This window comes from Rutilus rutilus (assembly GCF_951802725.1).
Source record: "Rutilus rutilus genome assembly, chromosome: 25".
Lineage (NCBI taxonomy): Eukaryota > Metazoa > Chordata > Actinopteri > Cypriniformes > Leuciscidae > Rutilus > Rutilus rutilus.
In genome coordinates, this window is record NC_140229.1 from 12,843,313 (window position 1) to 12,865,190 (window position 21,878).

Sequence of the window (21,878 nt, forward strand, 5' to 3'; positions counted from 1 at the left end):
TATTGATTACTAACTTAATAAATAATATAAACCAAAATTTTAATATATCTTTTATTGTGATGAGCTCTGATTTGAGCTTTTCTATGGTGTCAGGTTATGTTAATATAATATTCAATATATTTCAATTGGTAAGAATACAGTTTCTTTAACATTTCGCAGAAATCAGGTAACAACAGGAACAATGCCTAAAACAGTCATATCAGGGAAACCCTTGTCCGAAAACAGTGTTACCATGGAAACAAATAATCCACGAATAACAGAAGTAAACAAACGACAACAACAAATAACTCAGCTGTCTATCCATATTTTTTCTTCTTCATTAAAACAGTCACGCTTAGACTTACATTGCTAAATCATGCATGTTTGCATTATAATCCTTATTTATTGTGTTTCTAGGATTACCTTTGGATCAATATAAAGATACCTGACATTTCGTACAGTGTTAAAAGAGCCATCGCCGTATTGTCTCCACTCCCTGGGGCACGACACTTACTCCATGAGGTCTTATATTAACATTTCAAGGAAGGGTATCCATGTTTAAGTAAAGTAGACATAGAAACCAGGCCATTGTCAACTGCATGTCTTTGAAGGCCCACCATGTGTAGAGTTTCAGCAAGTGCCCTCAGGCAGTCGACTATGGGACTTGACTCACAAAAGGGCTGGTCCTGAACAGTGGACACACCAAACTTCTCTGACCTTATTTCATTCAATCCGATCCCACAAAGGAAAGTGCTCTATAAAAAGACTCTTAATTCGCAAGAAGATCTCACAGGCAGAGGATCCCAAAGCCAACCGCAAGCATGATACAAGGTGCGTACGTGTCCTAGGACGTGTAACTGTGGGATATGCGCTGACCTCCTGGATGTACCAATGGTGACTAACTGATTTTGAACATGGTGTTATTTTCTTCCATGAACAGGTTCACATTCAGGAAACAACAGGAAATATATTCTCCTCAACATTTTCCTCGTCCTCCTAGCTACAAAATTCGACAAAAGCTTTCAGTTAACACAGAGCGATTGTGGATCAGATTACAGACATCCAGGTATAGTTTTGATTTATAATTCTGATGAATCACACGGAAGGTTGAAATTCTGATGAACAAAAATTGTTTATTCGATTTAAAAAAGAAATGTGTGTGTGTGCAAGACTTTATGTCAGTTTTTGTACAACTAATCCGGTCGTTCTTGTCACGATAGAGTACACAGACATCTCGGTGGAATGTGGAACGGAATACATCAGTCTGGCCATCAGCTTCTGTCCTGTTCTATACACTGGCTACAACGAATCAGAGTTGATCCTCAACAATGTCATAAATAACCCAGATTGCAAGGGGACAGTCGACACTACCGTCTCACCTCCAGTGGCCCGATTTAGGTTCCCGCTTAACTCAACCAATGCCTGTGGCAGCAGTTTTATCGTGAGTAATACACTGAAGAATTTTCACCCAGAAATTGCTAGTAAATTTCACAAAATATAAAAAGATAGATAGATAGATAGATAGATAGATAGATAGATAGATAGATAGATAGATAGATAGATAGATAGATAGATAGATAGATAGATAGATAGATAGATAGTGAACTAAACATGAAACATGAATTAAACATGCAATTTTGTGAAATACTCCAATCATCTTTCACGGTTTACAAAAGTTTTCAGATACTGCAAACATTAAAAAAATATCTTATTACACAAATTCTAATCTAAAGGGTCAATCTGTTTTTCTCCACAGACGATTCAGAGTCCTGGGACAGGCGTATTCTCAGATTTCTCCAACATTGAGACAGTCAACATCAGTGGAGTTGTACGTTCGAGTGACATCACAACAGGCACCGTGACGTACAATGCCGAGCTGAAGTACTACTACTCATGCTCCTATCCTCTGGAGTACCTGATCAACAATACTCGAGTGGATGTGTAAGCACTCATTTTCTCTCACGCTGCAAGATCTGTTTACCTGGGATAAAAGAACAAATCTCACTGGGGAATAAGCGTCTTGGTGTGATATCACACTAACATAACATTAAATCCAGTCCATCCATGTTGTTGTCCTCAAGGGACAGGGAGACAATATAAAATGCACAATAGAGAAACACTATGACACATAGGCCATACACGTCTAGTCTGTGAGTTGTCAACGTTGAGTAATTGTAAACTTTAACCTTGTTCTTTCTTCTCAAAGGTCGTCCTCCTCGATTGCAGTAAAAGACAACAATGGCAGTTTCATCAGCACTCTGAATCTTAGACTCTTCAGTGTATGTCAGTCCTTAAACTGGACCTTCATGCGTTCATAGATTAGATCAGCTAGAAACAAAAGCTAATATCAAATATTTATTTATCTGAATTGATTTTGTTTCATTTCTCAGGACATAAACTACACCCAGCCTCTTCAAATGCCTCCCATTGGTATTGAGCTGAGGACAAATGTGTTTGTGCAAGTGGAGGCCACCAACTTGACCTCCCAGTAAGACATGTTTCATTGGGTATCATCATGGCAGTAAATCGAGCAGTTTTGTGTTGAAGTTGACCATTATTATGTCCTTCACAGGTACTTTTTGCTGCTGGACAGATGCTTTGCCTCCGTTTCCAATGCACCCTCCACCAACAACTTCTTCAACCTCTTCGTGCCGTAAGTTTAAATCATAAAACTAGTATTTTTAATATTATGATATAATAATTTATGTCTTTTTAATAGATTGTTTTTATTTTAATTTTTTAACCCAAACTACAATCATAATGCAGTACCCTTAGCTTATAGATAAGGCAATATGAATTATAATTTTTGTTTTAATTGAAGTGGATGGAACGGATGGAAATGTTCTGTAAGTATAGACAGACATACAGACAGAGATAGATAGATAGATAGATAGATAGATAGATAGATAGATAGATAGATAGATAGATAGATAGATAGATAGATAGATAGATAGATAGATAGATAGATAGATAGATAGATAGATAATCATTTTAATATTAAAATTAAAATGATTAATAATTCAATTTGATTATTTTATTATTATTAATCGATTGATTACTAACTTAATAAATAACAGAAACAAAAATTGTAATATATCTTTTATTGTGATGAGCTCTGATTTGAGCTCTTCTATGGTGTCAGGTTAAGTTAATATAATATTCAATATATTTCAATTGATATGTCAAGAGTATAGTTTCTTTAACATTTCGCAGAAATCAGGTAACAATGTCTTATATCGGGGAAACCCTTGTCCAAAGAAAACAATGTTACCATGGAAACAAATAATCCACTAATAACAGACGAGTACTGCATTATGAATAACATAATACAGTACCCTTAGCTTATAGATAAGGCAATATGAATTATATATTTTTTTTAATTGAAGTGCAATAAAATTGTACAGTATTGACTGACTCATCAAATAAATCCGATGCAAAATTTAACCCAAACTACAAACATAATGTAGTATCATTCGGTTTTGTTTTATGTTAACCCTTGAAAATGTATTGTGGCAGTACTATGGTACAGTAATGGTGTCAAATACCTTAGTACTTAGATCTATACTATGGTACAGTGATGGTACTTAGATCTATACTATGGTACTGGAGAGGGATGCACAATATATCGGCCACCATATCGGGATCGGCTGCTTTATGTTATGATAAGAAAATTTGGCCGATATATTAAAGTCGATAAATAATTTATTATATCCTTCAGCTGAGAAACTTAAGATACGCACTGTTCGCCATGATGGTTTTGAATTGTTTGAAATATGATTGGAATCACGTTAAAAAAAAAAGGGGGGAGGGTGCAACATGTGCATCGCAAGTCTGTCATATAAGCTACATAAAATTGTAATGAGAACATTATAATTGTGTGCTTGGGACATGTTTGTTTTTGTAATCAGGCTCTCAAAAATGATTTCATATCGGTGCATCCCTGGTACTGGACAATTATTATAGTCATATATCATCCAAAACAAAACAACATAATACCATTGCACTATGTACAAAAGCCATGTTTGTAATGATCAAATCTGTCTGAAAGTGTTTGGAGGGCCTGAGACAGAATCATTTGTTTGATGATTTGTTTGATTAGATGTGAAATGGATCGGCTCACTAAAATGCTGGTGAACGGGGAGATGCAGCTTGCTCGGTTCTCGTTCCCTGCCTTCCGCTTTACAGAGCAGCAGAACCAGACAGTGTCGACGTACTATCTGCACTGCATCACAAGACTGTGTGAAATGTCAACCTGCGCTACATTTAGGGTAAACACATACAACATAAACTCCCCATTTACATCATTTCTTAAATTAGCCTGTTAGAATTTAAATTAAGTCTAACCAGAATAGAAACACCTTTTGGCTTGGTCTGGATCATATTGTTTGCATAATGCTGTGTCATATGTTAGTGTCACTATACAGTGGTTTTGGCAAGCTTTGCTATTTTTGTGGGGGCATTTGAAGATATTTTTGTCCCCACAAAAATAGCATCACACACATACAGTTCACCTACCCAGACACATATTGTCCGGGACACTTTTTGGACTAACCAGGATCTATGGCTTTTTCCACAGCAATGTCGCAAACGAAAAAGGAGAGACGTTGTTCCGAATGGAGTCACAGACAGCACTACCATCACATCACCAGCCATCATCATACGTGCAGAGAACGGTACGTTCCTTCCCCTTTTGAAAACAAAATGAATCACTAAGCTAACACTACTGAGTTTTAAGTTGCCTACATTGCTTTCTGAGAAACTGACTCCATTCTGTTTATTTCATTTCAGTGGTGGAAACAAAAGAGGAAGGTGAGCATTAACTGTTTGATATATAAAACATGTAATATTTGTCCATTGTTGGGGAGTCAATTGATTAACTTACCTAATACTAAATTAACCAAGCAGACATAGGCAATGGTCAAGCGCTCTCCTTTAGAATGCTTATATGTAGTGTTGATTTGTTTTGGTGAATCAATTTGTTCAGATAAATCATGTGAACCAGATAAAAAAAGAAACATATGTGAAGCAGATCTGTTTATAGATGAATGTACAGTTACCGCTGCTGTCTATCACTGTTTCAGACATTTATTATTATCAATGTTGATAACAGTTGTGCTGCTGATTTCTTTAAAAATTAATAAATAGCTTCCTCTAAACTTTTGAACAGTTACACTAAAAATGCTAGGTTGTTTTAACCCACCTTTGGGTCAAATATGGACAAACCCAAACATTGGGTTATAAATGTAATTTAAAAATGTAAACCATGGCTGGGTTTGTTCATATTTGACCCAAAGTTGCGTTGAAACAACCCAGCATTTTTTAGAGTGAAGCTACTTTTTGCTTGTAGCTTAGTCAATCTGACCTCATATGTCTTTGCATCTCAGCTGTGTCAATCAGCACGAAAAAACCTGTGGACTCCTCTGTGGGTCTCGGCGTAGCTGTGGGCATCCTGGCATTCGCCTGCATCATGGTCGTGGGAATGGGAGCACTTTTCTACAAAAGACACTGGCACAATGCACCTTCAAAAATGCTCCGGTGAGCTGAGATGCCCTGTTCCAAGAGAGGATCTCCCACCGCAGGAGGGCTGAGCAGGGCTCAGCGTAGAACTGTTTTTTTTTCTTGGTGAATAATCATAGCATAATGTGGTTTAGAAGAGCAACAGTGCACTACAGCAGCTCTACACATGAAACTTGCGTTTAAGTGTAGCTTGGATCTAGGGATACAATAAGAAAAGTCTGTAAAAATAGGACACAATGTACTGTGTTAATATGAAAGACTTTTCCGTATTGACTTTTCACTGGTGTTTTACATGTATTTTGAATTATGCATTGGATTGTGCTGTGTTTTAGGATTGAAGGAAATGTATAGAAACTTAACATCTACTGTCCAGGCAGAAAATAGTTTTTTCTACTATTTTTGTTTGTCTCACAGTGTACGTGTTAAAGCACAACCAAAACAGAGCTTTAATCCTTAGCTTATAGATAAGGCTAAATTAATTTTCTGTGATTTCGTGTTTTCGAATTGAAGTGCATTAAAAGTATTGACTGACCCATCAAATGAATCCAATCCCAGTGAGCACACACTGTGGTACCTGTAAAACACAAAAAGGAAGTACATTTGAATGTGTGTTTGGAAGTGAGAGAGCTCTTTAAGACAGTTCCTAATACCTTCCAAAATGTTAAACTGTATGTGTTATTTATTAAAGACTACTCTTTATGCTTAACCCTCATGAAATGTTGACACCCCAGAATCTAAAATATACTCATGTACAGCCCAAAACATCCCTGCATTTGCAATGGTTTACAATTTGTAACTTTTGAATCCACAGTTTTGAACATGTAGCAGAGTATTATAGATTCATTCTGCTTGTATAACTTCATAAATAAAGAAATGGGAATGAAAGCAATTTTTAATGAAAGTGAGCTGGAGGAGAGTGCAGCAATGTGTAGATTTTAGAGATGAAGTTATGTTTTTGGCTCTTTGTATCATTATAATTCCAATGGCAGGCTGAGCTCTTAAAAGTATAGATGTATATTTGTGATTCATCTATTAATGCATGCTTCATATGAATAAAGGCTGCTGGTTCAAGTACAAATCACTGTCTCCTCGAGTGGATTCTTACTTATTAGCATAAAATCATGACATCTGCAATGGAAATGGAATTAGCCTGAAAATATCATTTGGGCCTTTTGCGTTTGAATTATAACTAATAAGCACACTTCAAAACATGCCAGAGGTCAACTATTAATTGCATGTAAGGTCTGAAAGGTATAAATACATATTTAAAAGTCGTCCATGAGGTGGTTTACCTTATATACTAAAAAAAGGAGCCTAACTAATGTGGGTCATGCAAATTCATTCAGCAAAAGGGGATTTTTGGGTGTCACTATTGCAATATTAGTATGGAAATCTGAAATGCAACCTGATCACAGTCTAATATAATTTTACTGTGACCTGTCAGATGAATTAATGTCTGACCTTTACATTGTCAGGTGACTTTACAGCAGCTATGATTAACCTCATTTCATTGTTCTCGTTGTTTAAGGAGTCTTAAGGGTCATGTTTTCATGTGTCTGACACCTGAAACTGCTCTCACAGCCATGAAGGAGAAAACGTGACACTGTACTTCCTAAATGACCCACATAACCACAAAATGACAAAAATACACAAAACGATCAATCAACTGTGATCTCTCATGCAGATAATATACAGTGTTCTTTCACTACATTCATTTTATGCGTTTTGTTTTGGCCTTGTGATTGGGACAGACACCTTGTCGAGTTCTCAGTGTACAAGATGCCTAAAGGGGAAAGGACAGATTCTCAGACAGATCCACCGAGTGCCAAGTGCTAACACAGAAGTAGGGCACATGATGATTCATACTGTCAGATGTTGAACTAGGCCATCATTTTGTGGCTCGCTTTAAATCTCTTTGTTTCTCTTTCACTTTGTTTTGCAAGCATCGCTCGATATTTTAATGCCCTACTGACTCACCCGCAACCGGTTGAGTGGTTTTCCAAAGGAATGTAGAATCAAAATATAATAGATATTTTATTTTTAGGATTTATTAATCCAGTTATTATCTGCAGTGTCCCACATAGCACACAGCAGCTGCAGTTGCCAGAGACAATGTTTCAGAGAGCTCATAGCTGCATATTTCAGTAACTGATGTAATGTTAATATCCCAACCATCTGAACTACTAAACTAGATCATGGACAAGAACAGTTGCTAATAAATATGTATAGACAGAGCAAAGTTAACACATCAGAGTAATAAATATGATAGTAAAAAATAATTTATTAAAACCGAACATACCGTAAAACACATTCTGTAAGCAAGGTACAAAATTAGACAAAACTTTAAATATAATCAAATGTCACTTATGTGAGGTCTTTCACCGCACATTGCGGTAACTTTGCGGTAAATTTTCTAGAACAAATTTAACAATATTTTACTGTAAAATTTATTGTATTGTCTTGTTAAATATAATATACATTTTAATCAAATGATATGGTAACTCAATTACAATTACATTTTCACAGTATTTTGCAGTTTTCTTCAGTAAGATCAAAACTTAATTATTTTTTAATTTAATTTAGTAATACAGTGTGTAAAATTACAAAAACAAATGGATTGACGTTCTCTTTTGTTTTAGTATAAGCTCTTTCAATCTTGTTAATGTCAGATTTTCTTGTATCTCTTTTTCTTTTTCTAAGCTGAATCTAGTTCAGATTTATCCACAGAAGCATTGTTCTTTCATCTCCACCTTTGTTTCAAGCGCTCAAGACAATAGGATGGAACTTCCTATTGAGGAAAGCTTATTCATTATTTAAAGACCCTTCCTGCATCACAGGAGTCATAGCCAGTTATTAATGATATAGAAGGAGTGGGTGAGAGGACTGAAGGAGCAGAGTAATGAAGGAGGCAGAGGAGAGAGAGGGCTGTTCTTTGAACATCACTGCAGGAGCACTGTAAAAGCTTCAAAGCACTGCGGCTTGAAGGAGACCTGCAGACTGAACACACGTAAGGGCTATAGAGAGCTCTGAGCTCAAACCATACGTAATCCTGTATATGCCTCTCTAAAAACTCTTACAACAACGGGATATTCCTCCTGTTTAAAGACCACCAGCAGAGAAATATCCCCAGGTCACGGTCACACCTCTAGACCCACAACTGAGAGGACTTTACAGAAAATAAAGGGCTTCAATTAGAAAACGCTTCACAATGAAACACTTTCTTCTTGAGGAAAGTAGCTTTAGGACCTATCAGCCTTTACCTGCTGTTAGGTTTGATGGAGTGTCTTTGACTAGTGCTGTAGTTTAGTTTCCTTAAAAAAACTTCACAATATATCAAAGGAAAAATCATTTCAGAAAGTATTTTTGGAGATTGCATTAAATTACTATATCTTTCGATTTTTTAAACTTTGGATCTAGATAGAAATGACAAAAGACTTACTTCTTGCTTCTGACCAATGCTGTATCTCAATAGTTTTACTTGATCTTAGTGCTGCGTTCAACACCATAGATCATAAAATACTCTTAGATCGACAAAATTACACTGGTATTTAAGGACAGGTAAATTATGGAGTGCTGCAAGGGTCTGTGTTAGACCCTCTGTTATTTTCAATTTATATGCTGCCACCTGGTAATAAGTTATATATTTCATCACGACCAGATGAAATCTCTAAATTTTCCAAATTGAAAGAGTATGTTAAAGATATAAAACATTGGATGACCTGTAATTTTCTTCTATTAAATTCGGATAAGACTGAGGTGTTACTTATTGGACCAAAATCTTGTACACAGAATCTCTTAGAACACAATTTGCATTTAGAAGGATGTACTGTTACTACAGTAAAAGATCTGTGTGTTATATTTGACAGCAACTTGTCTTTCGAAAATCATATTTCATATGTTACAAAAACAGCCTCTTTCCACCTCAGAAACATCGCTAAGCAATGAAACAAGCTATCCATTTCAGATGCAGGAAAGTTAGTTCATGCATTCATGACCTCTAGATTACTGTAATGCATTACTAGCTGGTTGTCCTGCATCCTCAATAAACAAGCTACAAGTAGTCCAAAATGCAGCTGCTAGAGTTCTTATCAGGTTAAGAAAATATGATCATATAACACCAATTTTATAATCTCTTTTATAATAGCCCTACAATCCATCACGCTCTTTACGGTCACAAAACTCTGGACTTTTGGTTAGGATATCTAAGTCCACTAAAGGAGGGAGAGCGTTTTCACATTTGGCTCCTAAACTCTGGAATAGCCTTCCTGATGATATTCGGGCTCAGAGACACTATCCTTAAATCTAGACTAAAGAAGACGCATCTCTTTAGACAAGCATTCACTTAACACATCTCATAACCTTGTATTCAAGTCATATCAGATCAAATGCACAAGATTATCTTTGCTTGAAATGTTATGAACAGCAGCTACGCAAATTATTCATTTGCTGTTCTGTTTTATCTCGGGATGGCCGTCCTTAAGGAACTATGTCTCTAGAGAGTATGAGTTACTAGAGAGTAGCTCCAGTTTGCATGCAGCCTATGAAGACTTCAGATGACCCAACATATGAAGAGAGGACTCCAACTCCTGAAAGGACTTCAGATGATGCAAACTCTGAATCAACATGCACCAATGCTAAATTTTCTATATATTGTAATCATAATTTTCACAACTTATAATTAATACTTACAATAATACATTGTTAGCTAACTGTGTTTCTGTCAGGACCACTACCGTCAAATATGATTGACAATTAGCCTACAGTTTGGATTGGCGGTATGGTTCCGTTCTGGGCGAGAACTCCCTGCGCATCCATGCAGCCTAGCATGGATAAGAGCAGGGAGAGCAGCAATAATCCCCCTAGGGGGAAACAGAACAGAACCAACATGAAAATGTGCAAATATATTTAATTCAAGATTTTAAGTACAGCATTATTCGATAATTATTCTGATTCAAGGGGAATCAGAATGTCAAATCCTGACTGGGCGAGAGGAGGAGCTGGGGATGGAGGAGGGTAATTAGCTCCTGAGAAACGCGATAGCTGCTGATAATACTGAAGGAGCTTATATATGTATACGGTGATAGGTGTCGTATTCCTATAGGTAGATGTGGATCAGCTGAGGGTCAGCTGATGCGAGCTTGACTAACGTGACCTGCCAGAACTAACGCTACGCTTGATGATTTGTATATTTCTGAAATCCATTACTTGGACACAGTCACCTCTGATAACAGATCACTCTAAATTGTAATGTAGACATGCATTTTCTGTAAAGAAATGTTCATGCATTTCTGCTCTTTTGCTTTTGTAGTATAGAGCAATTATCCTTGACTGTAGCGCACGATAGCGCATGAAGAGCACAAACACAACTGTCTTTCTACCTATAAAACTCAACCTCTATTTCAACATCTTTTCAGTTGATGCTATTTCTATTGCACAGTACGCATCCAGTCAATTTATTGTGATAAACATTACACTTGTCACTGAGCCCAATAATTGAACTATAATCCTTTCCTTGGGACACTGATTAATGGTCTCCCTCAATGCTGCAGGAACAGTGGGATAATTCTGGGTTCAGCTCATAGGGGGGATCTCTCCTATCAGAGCTCATCAGTGTGGTCAGCCTCTCGTGAAAGAATCATTCTAGAGCATGATTGAAGAGAGAGAGAGAAAGAGAGAATTCAAGACCAGGTAGACTGAAGCTCTGCGAGCAGAAAAGCTTCATTACTTCTGTTCTGCTTCAGAGATAGCAGCCATCATCTCGCTGGACAGCAATACCCACACACACACACACACACACACACACACACACACACACACACACACACACACACACACACACACACACACACTCTCTCTCTCTCTTTTAGACTGACACTGTGTGCTAATCTAAGCATCTATGACAGATCGCAATAAAGGTGTAGCCAACACTTTTAAAATAATCATATTTCACCTTTTGTGCTCATACATTTTTCTGAAACATTCCCAGGTTCACAGCACAAATAATGTGGTCTTATCAACTCAACCTCAAATCTGCCTGTGTGTGTTCGTGCCTGTATTTCGTGTTAGCCAATCAAAGTTGAATGGTGTAGCTCATGAACGGTATAGGTCGGGAGATTGGATTGAATCAAACACAATTCCTAAACCTGGAGCTGAGCAACAGAATCAGACCCAATTGTTTTTTTCTGTCCGTCCCATCTTCAATGTGGCTGTAATTATGATGTCTGAACAGTAGAGGGCAGACATGCCCCTCTACAGCAGTGTGTAAATGAGAGAGAGAGAGAGAGAGAGCCTTGTTTGGGCAGTGAGTCATAAACAATATTAGCAACACACTATTTCCATTGTTTTCCTGATAAGATTTAATAACCAAATGCTGTGTCTGATGAGGCAGAGAATTACACTGTTTTTCTGGAAAGAATACAAGTTGCTATTACACAGTTTACAGAATTATCAGTTAGAGGACCAACTCACCCTCAAAATAAAACAATCATGTAATCATTTACTTTACCTCATGTTGATCCAAACCGAAATGTCTTTTTTTTTTCTTTAATGGAATTGCAGGGTATTGGTTTTTGTTTGTGTCATAGCTGACTGTTAATCAGTTTTGTCCCTTAGGAGTGTACTGTCAATTGTGGAGTGGAAAAATGAAAGAATCAAAATATGAAGCTGGAAAAAATCTATTCTTTATTGTTTTCGTGTTCATGAAGCAATTTTGTCTTTTCCATGCACCTTGTTGGTTTTGTGAAGTTGCATCAGAATAGACTCATAAGAATACATTTTTTAAACAACATGAGGGCCAGTAATTGATTGTTTGAACTGTTCCGTTAAGATCAATTCACACTGCACCGACAGACGCTGACCAATGTGGACAATGACCGGATTACTCTGTCACTTCTCAGGCATTCCCCAACCTGACAAACACAGACAGCTGTAACACAGACACAGACAAAACCTGACGATGTGTCTGTTAGTTGGTGTCTGCTGGTGCAATGATAATTGGCCTAATTGGCCAGATTATAAATGAGCCATGAGGCATGAGCAGATGTGAACGGATTTAAATCCGCAGGGACTCATTTAAGTGGTCAAGTATAAAATCCAATATAGATACCCAATCACAGCAATCTGATCAATCAGCATTAAGTGTAAACGGGCCCCAAGTGCAATTGGATTTCTTTAGTTTTTATTGCACTTTGTGTCAGTGCATGTTCAGTTTGAGTGGGTATGTTGGTCAATATCATATTAATCAAATCACATTTTATTTATTTTTAATTTTAGTGGTTTCAGGTACAAATTATATTAGGCTTAATTAAATATACAATATATGGTGGAACCCCCCCCCCCCCCCACATCTTAAACCAACCTATTCTGGTTTGCTGGTCTTCAGACTGTAAAAAGAGACAGGTCTGTAAGCTTTTTGGGCCCTTTTCAGCTGGTCAGACTGGGAAACCAGGTTAACCAGCTGAAGACCACCTTGTTCAGGCTTGGAGACCAGTTAGACCAGCTTGGCCAACCTGTCTGATGAGCTTAAACCAGATTTCCTCATGTTGGTTTAAGATAGCCTTTTACCTTCAAAAGTTTAGTGCTCCAATTATGCTATTTTTAAAGGTTCCTAATTTTGTTTTGAAGGTCTTCATACAATAGGTTTACATGCATCCAAGGCCAAAAGACACTTTATTTTCTCAAATATAGAGTGGTGCAGGGATGGCGTATATTTGTAGGCCAAAACCCGGAAACATATTAGCATTTTAGCACTTCCGGTTCCATTGTCCAGAAGTAAATGAGTTTTTGAATGGGTTTTTAGTTAAATGCTTGAATTAAGGTCTGTGGTGAACACAAGCTCAAGATGTTTTATTATACAATACAAAATACATCAGTAAAAACCTCTTGTGTTTTTAAAGCTTTTACTTGTCCAAAAGGCGGTTGCTAACAAGTTGCCAAATGGGAATACAGAGGTTGTCGGTGACATTAAACGTCATCAAGCCGAACAGGTAAACTATTGCAGCATCACTTCTTTTCTCACAGTTTCTAAATGGTTCGATAAAGGATTCTGTCTCTCTGAAGAGTAGGCTAGTCTCTCTTTCCGAAAGCCTACTCTGCTCTGATTGATCAGATGGCCCAGTTTGTTGTCATTGGTCTAATGCATACAGTGCATGTCGAAAATAAAACGCCCATTACCATGTCTGGATTTCAGCGTCAGAGGCTTCCTCTGCACTTGATACACAATGATACGAACAGTAATGATGGCATCGTTTTTACCATATCAATTTGGAAGCGCATGCAAAGTGGATTTGGATTCGCAGCACTGAAAAGTGCATCTTCTCGACATGCCGACAACATGAATCAATCTCTTCTAGTTCTCGACTACAACTACAGTGTTTGTGGGCGGGTCAAAGTAGATGTTGTTCTTGACAGCCAATGAAGACCATAGGCTGGCATTATACAAATTTGTTACAAACCTATGTAGTTTTGTGCAGGAATTAAGACAGAAATTACAACGACAGTTCAGAATCAGTTCTTTCTTTTGGGAGGCAATAACTCCATTTATCTTGCTCTTTGATCTTTGTAACTTTGCAGACATTTTACATCCACAAACAGCTATATTACACACTACATGAAAGGTGATTTCCGAAAAAGCATATTTGGGGCACTCTAATTGATTTTGTAAGAAATCGAAATTTCTTTTTAAAGACTTAATCCAGTGTTCAGTGTCACGTGAACCTTCAGAAATTATTCTAATATGCTGATTTGGTGCTAAAGAGACATTTTTTATTATTATCAATGTTTTTGTAAAAAAATGATTCTTTAATGAATATAGAGTTCAAAAGAATGTTTTTATTATAATGTCTTTACAGTCACTTTTTACCAATTTAATGCATCCTTGCTAAATAAAAGGTTTCATTTCTTAAAATTAATCTTACGGACCCCAAACTTTTTATCTATATATTATTATATCCTGAAACCCCTAATGTATGTGTTTTGCTGACATTGCAGGCCGTTCCAAACAAGCGATTGTATCAAGTGAAGTGAACTTCTGCTGATACTGTGAATGGGGACAGCTATGTTATTTGTGTCTGGATGTACACGCGAGTGGTTTTATGTGTGTTTGGTGGCAGGGCTCTCAGCGAACAGTCCCCTACTGTTTTGAGTGAACGGGTAATTGACTGTGAATGACTCTGGCTTTAATAAACACCTGCTTGCTCTGTTACCTGTGTTGCATCAGTGTGCCTCTTCTAGGCTCTCCAAGCTGCCATTTACAGAAAAACTCAACTGAAGAGCCGCGGGCTCCCTCCCTAGCTCATTAATCAGCGTCCATGGTGGACATAAAGTCATTTACTTTTGACAAGGCCCCAGTGTGTGCTATGTGATAGTGGGGCTGGCATAACAGCTTTAATTGGTAATTTACTGGAGTATCCATACAAGGAAGTGCAGAGGACAGAGGCCACGGCTAAGACCAAACGGCTAAGGTGCTATTAGGTTTGAGAGAAGTCTAGAATGTTGTCATTTAAACAGCAAATGTCACATTTAAAGGCTACACACTCTCATATACACACACCTAGTATGTAAAGGTATAGCTCTTAAGGAAAATTACCATGGTAACTGCCAAAACACCATACTGCAGTTACTTCCTCAAACTCATAATATTGGTAGAGTCGATGTTGCTGTGTTGGGCTCTAAGAAGATATTGGTAACACTTCATTTTAAGGTGACGTAGCCTACTTAAAACAGTAAATATGCATAACTTCAAGTAAATAACTCAAAAACAAACCATAACCCTAACCTCAAACCTATAGTTAGTACATTTAGTTAATAATTATGTGTACTTACCGTACAGTGTACTTGCCTAAGAAAGTTATGGGTAAAATAAGGTACATGGGTTCAGGTTAGGTTTACCAAGTTATTGCAATTACTATAATAAGTACATAGTATGTACATGGGGAACAGGACTGTAAAATAAAGTGCTACCCATAATTAAGTACTTAATTCTTTAATTATGAAACAATGTCATATACTGTATATATATGTAATGATATATATATATATATATATATATATATATATAAATTCTACAGAAGAAAGAAAGTCATAATGGTTTGGAACGGCATATGTAAATGATGAAATTTTATTCTGGAAGGCACCCTAAAATGTTTGTTAAATATGAACATTTCTTAAATTGTCCTAAATATTAAAATGACATTTTATTCAAATTTCAATTTGACATTTCCGTTTTGATTTTTAAAGACTGCCTGAAATAGCCAAAACCATGCACAATGCACATTAAATGTTAATTTAATATTTATAATTGCTTTAATAATTTAAAGCAAAATTGCTTTAATTATTTAACTGCTTTAATTATTTAGACTGTATTATTTAATTCTGTACACCTTTTCAACTACCTAAAGTTAAGGGTTCAATTTTGAACCCTTAATTTTCAATAAGAGTTACATTTTTATTTTTATTTTTATTTTTATTTTTGCTAACAGTGATGGCAATATCAAGTTGCTGCATTCTTACTCTAGGCAAGGCAAGTTTATTTATAAAGCACATTTCATACACAATGGCAATTCAAAGTGCTTTACATAGAAGAAATTAAAATAAGAAAAAGAAATAAGAATAATTAAACCAGTTTAGAAAAATAAAAATAAAATACAGTACAGTACAAACAGTCGGACGAAAAGCGGCACAGTGCTCATTCATTAAATGCATAGCTAAACAGATGTGTTTTGAGTCTGGATTTGAAAGTGACTACTGTAGGAGCACGTCTGATCTCCTCTGGAAGCTGGTTCCAGCTGCGGCTGGCATAATAGCTAAAAGCAGACTCGCCATGCTTAGAGTGAACCCTTGGTATTTCTAGCTGATATGATCCTAATGATCTGAGTGATCTGTTGGGTTTATATTCAGTGAGCATATCTGCAATGTATTGAGGTCCTAGGCCATTGAATGATTTATATACCAGTAATAATGCTTTAAAATCAATCCTAAATTTAACTGGGAGCCAGTGTAAAGACCTGAGGACTGGTGTGATATGTTCATATTTTCTGGTTCTGCTCAGAATCCTGGCGGCAGCGTTCTGTATGAACTGCAATGTCTTATGGTCTTTTTGGGAAGGCCAGTGAGGAGTCCATTACAATAATCCACCCTGCTGGTGATGAAAGCATGAACAAGTTTCTCTAAGTCTTGTCTGGAAACAAAGCATCTAATTCTTGCAATATTTTTCAGATGATAGTATGCTGATTTAGTTATTGCTTTGACATGACTACTGAAACTAAGGTCTGCTCTAGTAACACTTACTATAGTAACAATAAAAATGAAGGTTACCTTTGTACACTTTTGTAAGGAAAATACACATTCATGCAAGTTTATAAGACACAAGTCTTTCTTGAAATATTAAAGTCACAAATGTATGTGTGTGGCTTTTAGACGGATGTAAGAATGCTTGCTTGAAAGGATTCACCTGGCTATGTAAAGACAGATGGATAATTTGCCCATCAACACGTTTGTCTTACTGCTCACCGTCTCACAGCTGGAAGTGTGAGGGAGAGAGAGAAAAGCGAGGTAGACAGAAGGAGGGAAGAACAGCAGAGAGAGAAAAAGAGTGTCAACTTTAGAGTTCCACTAAATTCCCGAACTCAACACCCTCAGGGTGACGAGAGAGAGAGAGAGAGAGAGAGAGAGAGAGAGAGAGAGAGAGAGAGAGAGAGAGAGAGAGAGAGAGAGAGAGAGAGAGAGAGAGAGAGAGGTACTGAGAACCCCGGAGAGATGTAGTGCTTATCAACACAAAAGACAACAAAACTGAACAACCCCACAATAACTGTGTCATACTTAGAATAACAATACAGTGTTTGGCAATTTCCCTGTATACTTTCATTGCTTGCAGTCAAGATTACATTTGAAAAACATTTCAAGCCAGATTTTTACATTTCGCTTGTACCAGCACAATATGAATACATTCAGCACCCCCCAGGTTTCATTTTTGGTATTGTGGAAATGCAAAATATAGTCTGCACATGAATGCAAAGGGCATTTTCTCCTGCGAAGACAAACAATCATGGATTTATTCGTAGAGCTATTCATGAGCAGATATAATAAACCCTCTCTCTCTTTCTGGCTGTCACACTTTTGTTAACTTACAGTATACTATGTACACACTGAAGTAAATACTGCAGTAAAACATTTTTTTTTAAAGATTACCTTTGAGACATAAATGTAATGTTTCCATGTCACAAGAAGACCTTTGGAGTTCTGCGTATATTAGCTTGAAAAGCATGCGTGGACACATCATTTGCAAATCCAAAGGGAATAGTGTGCCATCTGGGTGCATTTGGCATTTTATTTTCAACATAATATTATTTGGGATGCACTAATCTTGCGTACTATAATGGGTAGTAGCTATGCAAATTTTGACACAATAAGTGAATGAATAAGTGAATGAACACTATTCTCTCTCAGTGAATGCTCTCATCCTCTGATTGTGACTCATCTGTCTGGTGACATTGACACTGAGCACTGATATCACCTAACCTTGATCATGCGTGGGATGGTGAGAAAAGGGCCCTCACCCCATTTCAGCTGATTTGAAATTCTGAGTAAGTAAATTATGAACGTTGAGCAAATTAAGCAGCCTGCGCCTTGTCCGCCTGCCAGAGCGTCGGACAATACGCTTGACAAACGAGAGTGCTTCACATTCACGCCCCCCTCTCTTGTCATCTCACTCTCAATCCCCAGAGAGACGTCGTTTAAAAGAGCCCTGGAATAAATCAGGCCGATGAAATTTAAGATGTGGCTCTCAAGTGGATTGCTGGCATAAATCAACTTATTTTTTTTAAAAAGGTTTTTACATTCATTAATTAGATTAAACACAATAAGAGACCATCACGTGTGGGGCTAAACAGTAAAAAATTAAAAACATTCTGCCGGGAGCAGCAACAGCATTGTTTAATACATCACAGAAAACCAATTGTTTAAGTTTGCATGAATACATAAAATACATACAGTGAGGAAAATAAGTATTTGAACACCCTGCTATTTTGCAAGTTCTCCCACTTGGAAATCATGGAGGGGTCTGAAATTGTCATCATAGGTGCATGTCCACTGTGAGAGACATAATCTAAAAAAAAAAATCCAGAAATCACAATATATGATTTTTTAACTATTTATTTGTATGATACAGCTGCAAATAAGTATTTGAACACCTGTCTATCAGCTAGAATTCTGACCCTCAAAGACCTGTTAGTCTGCCTTTAAAATGTCCACTCCATTTATTATCCTAAATTAGATGCACCTGTGTGAGGTCGTTAGCTGCATAAAGACACCTGTCCACCCCATACAATCAGTAAGAATCCAACTACTAACATGGCCAAGACCAAAGAGCTGTCCAAAGACACTAGAGACAAAATTGTACACCTCCACAAGGCTGGAAAGGGCTACGGGGAAATTGCCAAGCAGCTTGGTGAAAAAAGGTCCACTGTTAGAGCAATCATTAGAAAATGGAAGAAGCTAAACATGACTGTCAATCTCCCTCGGACTGGGGCTCCATGCAAGATCTCACCTCGTGGGGTCTCAATGATCCTAAGAAAGGTGAGAAATCAGCCCAGAACTACATGGAAGGAGCTGGTCAATGACCTGAAAAGAGCTGGGACCACCGTTTCCAAGGTTACTGTTGGTAATACACTAAGACGTCATGGTTTGAAATCATGCATGGCACGGAAGGTTCCCCTGCTTAAACCAGCACATGTCAAGGCCCGTCTTAAGTTTGCCAATGACCATTTGGATGATCCACAGGAGTCATGGGAGAAAGTCATGTGGTCAGATGAGACCAAAATAGAACTTTTTGGTCATAATTCCACTAAACGTGTTTGGAGGAAGAAGAATGATGAGTACCATCCCAAGAACACCATCCCTACTGTGAAGCATGGGGGTGGTAGCATCATGCTTTGGGGGTGTTTTTCTGCACATGGGACAGGGTGACTGCACTGTATTAAAGGGATACTTCACCTCTGGGAAGATGAATGTGTATTTAAAATAGGTCATTTAAGTAGAAGAAATGTGAAGAAATTTTTGAATTTGGAGCTTTCTAGACCGAGAAAAGCCAGAAAATGCATTTTTGTCTTATGTGGATGAAAGACAACAACTCCCAGAATGCACTTGCTTCGCTGCCTTAGGAGGCCACGCCTACCGGTAAGAGTGCGTAGTTGAAAACAACAAGGCTAGCCTACGTGATGAGTTTGCCAGTGATTTAGAGATGGGCCAAAATGTCCGGGATTCAGCTTTTGCGTTCTACAGTCGCCATTCATCATGTTTACTGTGGCGAGCAGGATGAGGCTGACTAGAGCCCTGCACGGGCCTCAAATCTAGGCCCGAGCCCGGCCCTGGCCCGAGACGCTCAGGCCCTAGCCCGACCCGTGTCCGACAGCTCATCAGAATTATCAGCCCGAGTCCGACCCGAGCCCGGTTTTTTTTTTTTTTTTTTTTTTTTTTACAGCGGCAGCCTGGCCTATTTGCAGCCATTAAAATATGTCCGTTTTGTTAGTTATGTTTCTTTTCTTTTCATTTCTTTATTAAGTTAATTTAGACAAATGTTTGGAGCATTTAAAAAATAAATAAAAATAACGACCAAGCAGCCGAGCCGACAGCGAGTAAAACATGTTTGATCAATTTAGCCTCTTAAATCAACGCTAATACTTTACTTGGCTACAATAAAATCCATAGATATTTTTGATAAACATTTTTATTAAACCACAGTGAGTAGCCTACATTTTTTTTGAAATACTGAGGCAGGATCAGGCTGCTCACAACAGCGCTCGCAAACGAAATGAGCAATAGAGCAAATAAAATAAAATAAATCAAAAACAAACTTGCAGGTTATCTTACCTCAAAAATGCACCACAAAACATGGCCATTCTTTTTTCCAGTAGTTTCCAACAGTTAAACGAAAATAAAGTCAAATCAAACGAAAAACATCAGTAGCCTAGTTTCCAAATAAAGTCCAATCAAACGAAAAGTTAGAACAGTCTCTTACAGAGCATCGTGGAGAAAAAGAATAGCATCCACAGTGGAAGATTTGAACCCAGTCCTCTCTTCTATCACTCTGCGATTTTTCTCTTAATATTCTCCATTATTTGCACGTGAGGTGAATCGTTGGTTGCGCTGACGGGAAACCTTCTGTGTGTGCGCGTGCTTGCGTGCGTGAGACTGTCATGTCAATCATATGTCAGTGTAATTATAAGATTATGAAAGTTATAAGGTTATTAAATGTCTTTTTATGTTTGTTCTTCTATCGTCGACGTCAACTTCTCATATTTTTTTAATTAATGTCTAAAAATATAAAAAGAAGGATAACCCAAAAAAGGCCCGAGGCCCGGCCCGCATGTGAACTATGACGTGAAAATTGGCCCGAAGCCCGGCCCTAGGGGCGTAAAAAAGTCGGGGCCCGTCGGGCTCGGGCTGAAATGCAGGGCTCTAAGGCTGACGGCCGCGGGAGAACGGCGCGAGGCCGGTGGCGTCATTGCTGAGACGCGCCAGGTCTCGCATCTCTCACGGAGGAGCGGGAATTTTCTTAGCAATGGTAAAACGCACATCAACCGATCACTTGTTTAGCGTTCATGTAAACACTACATTCAGATTCACCAATCGGAATGAATTCAGTTAGATTGAAACAAAAGGTGCATGTGCATGTAAACAATGAATGGCGACCGCAGAACGCAAAAGCTGAATCCCGTACATTTTGAACGATCTCGCCCGTCGGACAAGTCCGGGAAAAGGAGGATGTTGTTGTTTACCCCTACTTACTCAGCTTTCTCCTACTATTCAGCTTTCTCCACAGAACAAGAGCCTACTAGCTTAGCTTCCAAAGAAAGACAGCTGACACTGTGTGTACATTCTGTGAGTGAGATCCCTCCCTCTATGGGCGGGCTGAAAACATGCGGAACAACGCCATCTACTGGCTGTAGTCTTTAGCCTCTGACCAGAAAATCCTCCGATGATGCAAAATGACGATTTTTGCGTCATCGGAGGATTTTTTCCAGACAAAAAATACATAAATCTCTTGTCTCAGGGGGATATGAGGGTGGAAAGCACGGTAATTCGAAAATACTACAGGTTTTCTACTAATACAAAGCTTAATGCTAAATCCTGAAGTAACCCTTTAAGGAGAGGATGACCGGGGCCATGTATTGCGAGATTTTGGGGAACAACCTCCTTCCCTCAGTTAGAGCATTGAAGATGGGTCGAGGCTGGGTCTTCCAACATGACAATGACCCGAAGCACACAGCCAGGATAACCAAGCAGTGGCTCTGTAAGAAGCATATCAAGGTTCTGGCGTGGCCTAGCCAGTCTCCAGACCTAAACCCAATAGAGAATCTTTGGAGGGAGCTCAAACTCCGTGTTTC

At 38.0% G+C, this 21,878-nt stretch overlaps 1 protein-coding gene across 1 annotated transcript; it reads left to right on the top strand.

The window, feature by feature from the left end:
• Window positions 1-771: 771 nt before the first annotated feature.
• LOC311284661 (zona pellucida-like domain-containing protein 1) lies at window positions 772-6,571 on the top strand. The gene is made up of 11 exons (XM_084399830.1): window positions 772-810; window positions 920-1,045; window positions 1,200-1,420; window positions 1,736-1,920; window positions 2,186-2,258; window positions 2,370-2,467; window positions 2,552-2,632; window positions 4,079-4,247; window positions 4,556-4,652; window positions 4,768-4,788; window positions 5,364-6,571. Exons 1-11 carry the CDS (start codon window positions 801-803, stop codon window positions 5,516-5,518), a joined length of 1,236 nt encoding a protein of 411 aa, XP_084255956.1. The 5' UTR covers window positions 772-800; the 3' UTR covers window positions 5,519-6,571.
• The last annotated feature ends 15,307 nt before the right edge of the window (window positions 6,572-21,878 follow it).

Coding starts and splice junctions, on each gene's coding strand:
- LOC311284661 (XM_084399830.1), top strand. Junction 1,921..2,185: donor AACAATACTCGAGTGGATGT/GTAAGCACTCAT, acceptor TTCTTCTCAAAG/GTCGTCCTCCTCGATTGCAG. Junction 4,653..4,767: donor CATCATACGTGCAGAGAACG/GTACGTTCCTTC, acceptor ATTTCATTTCAG/TGGTGGAAACAAAAGAGGAA.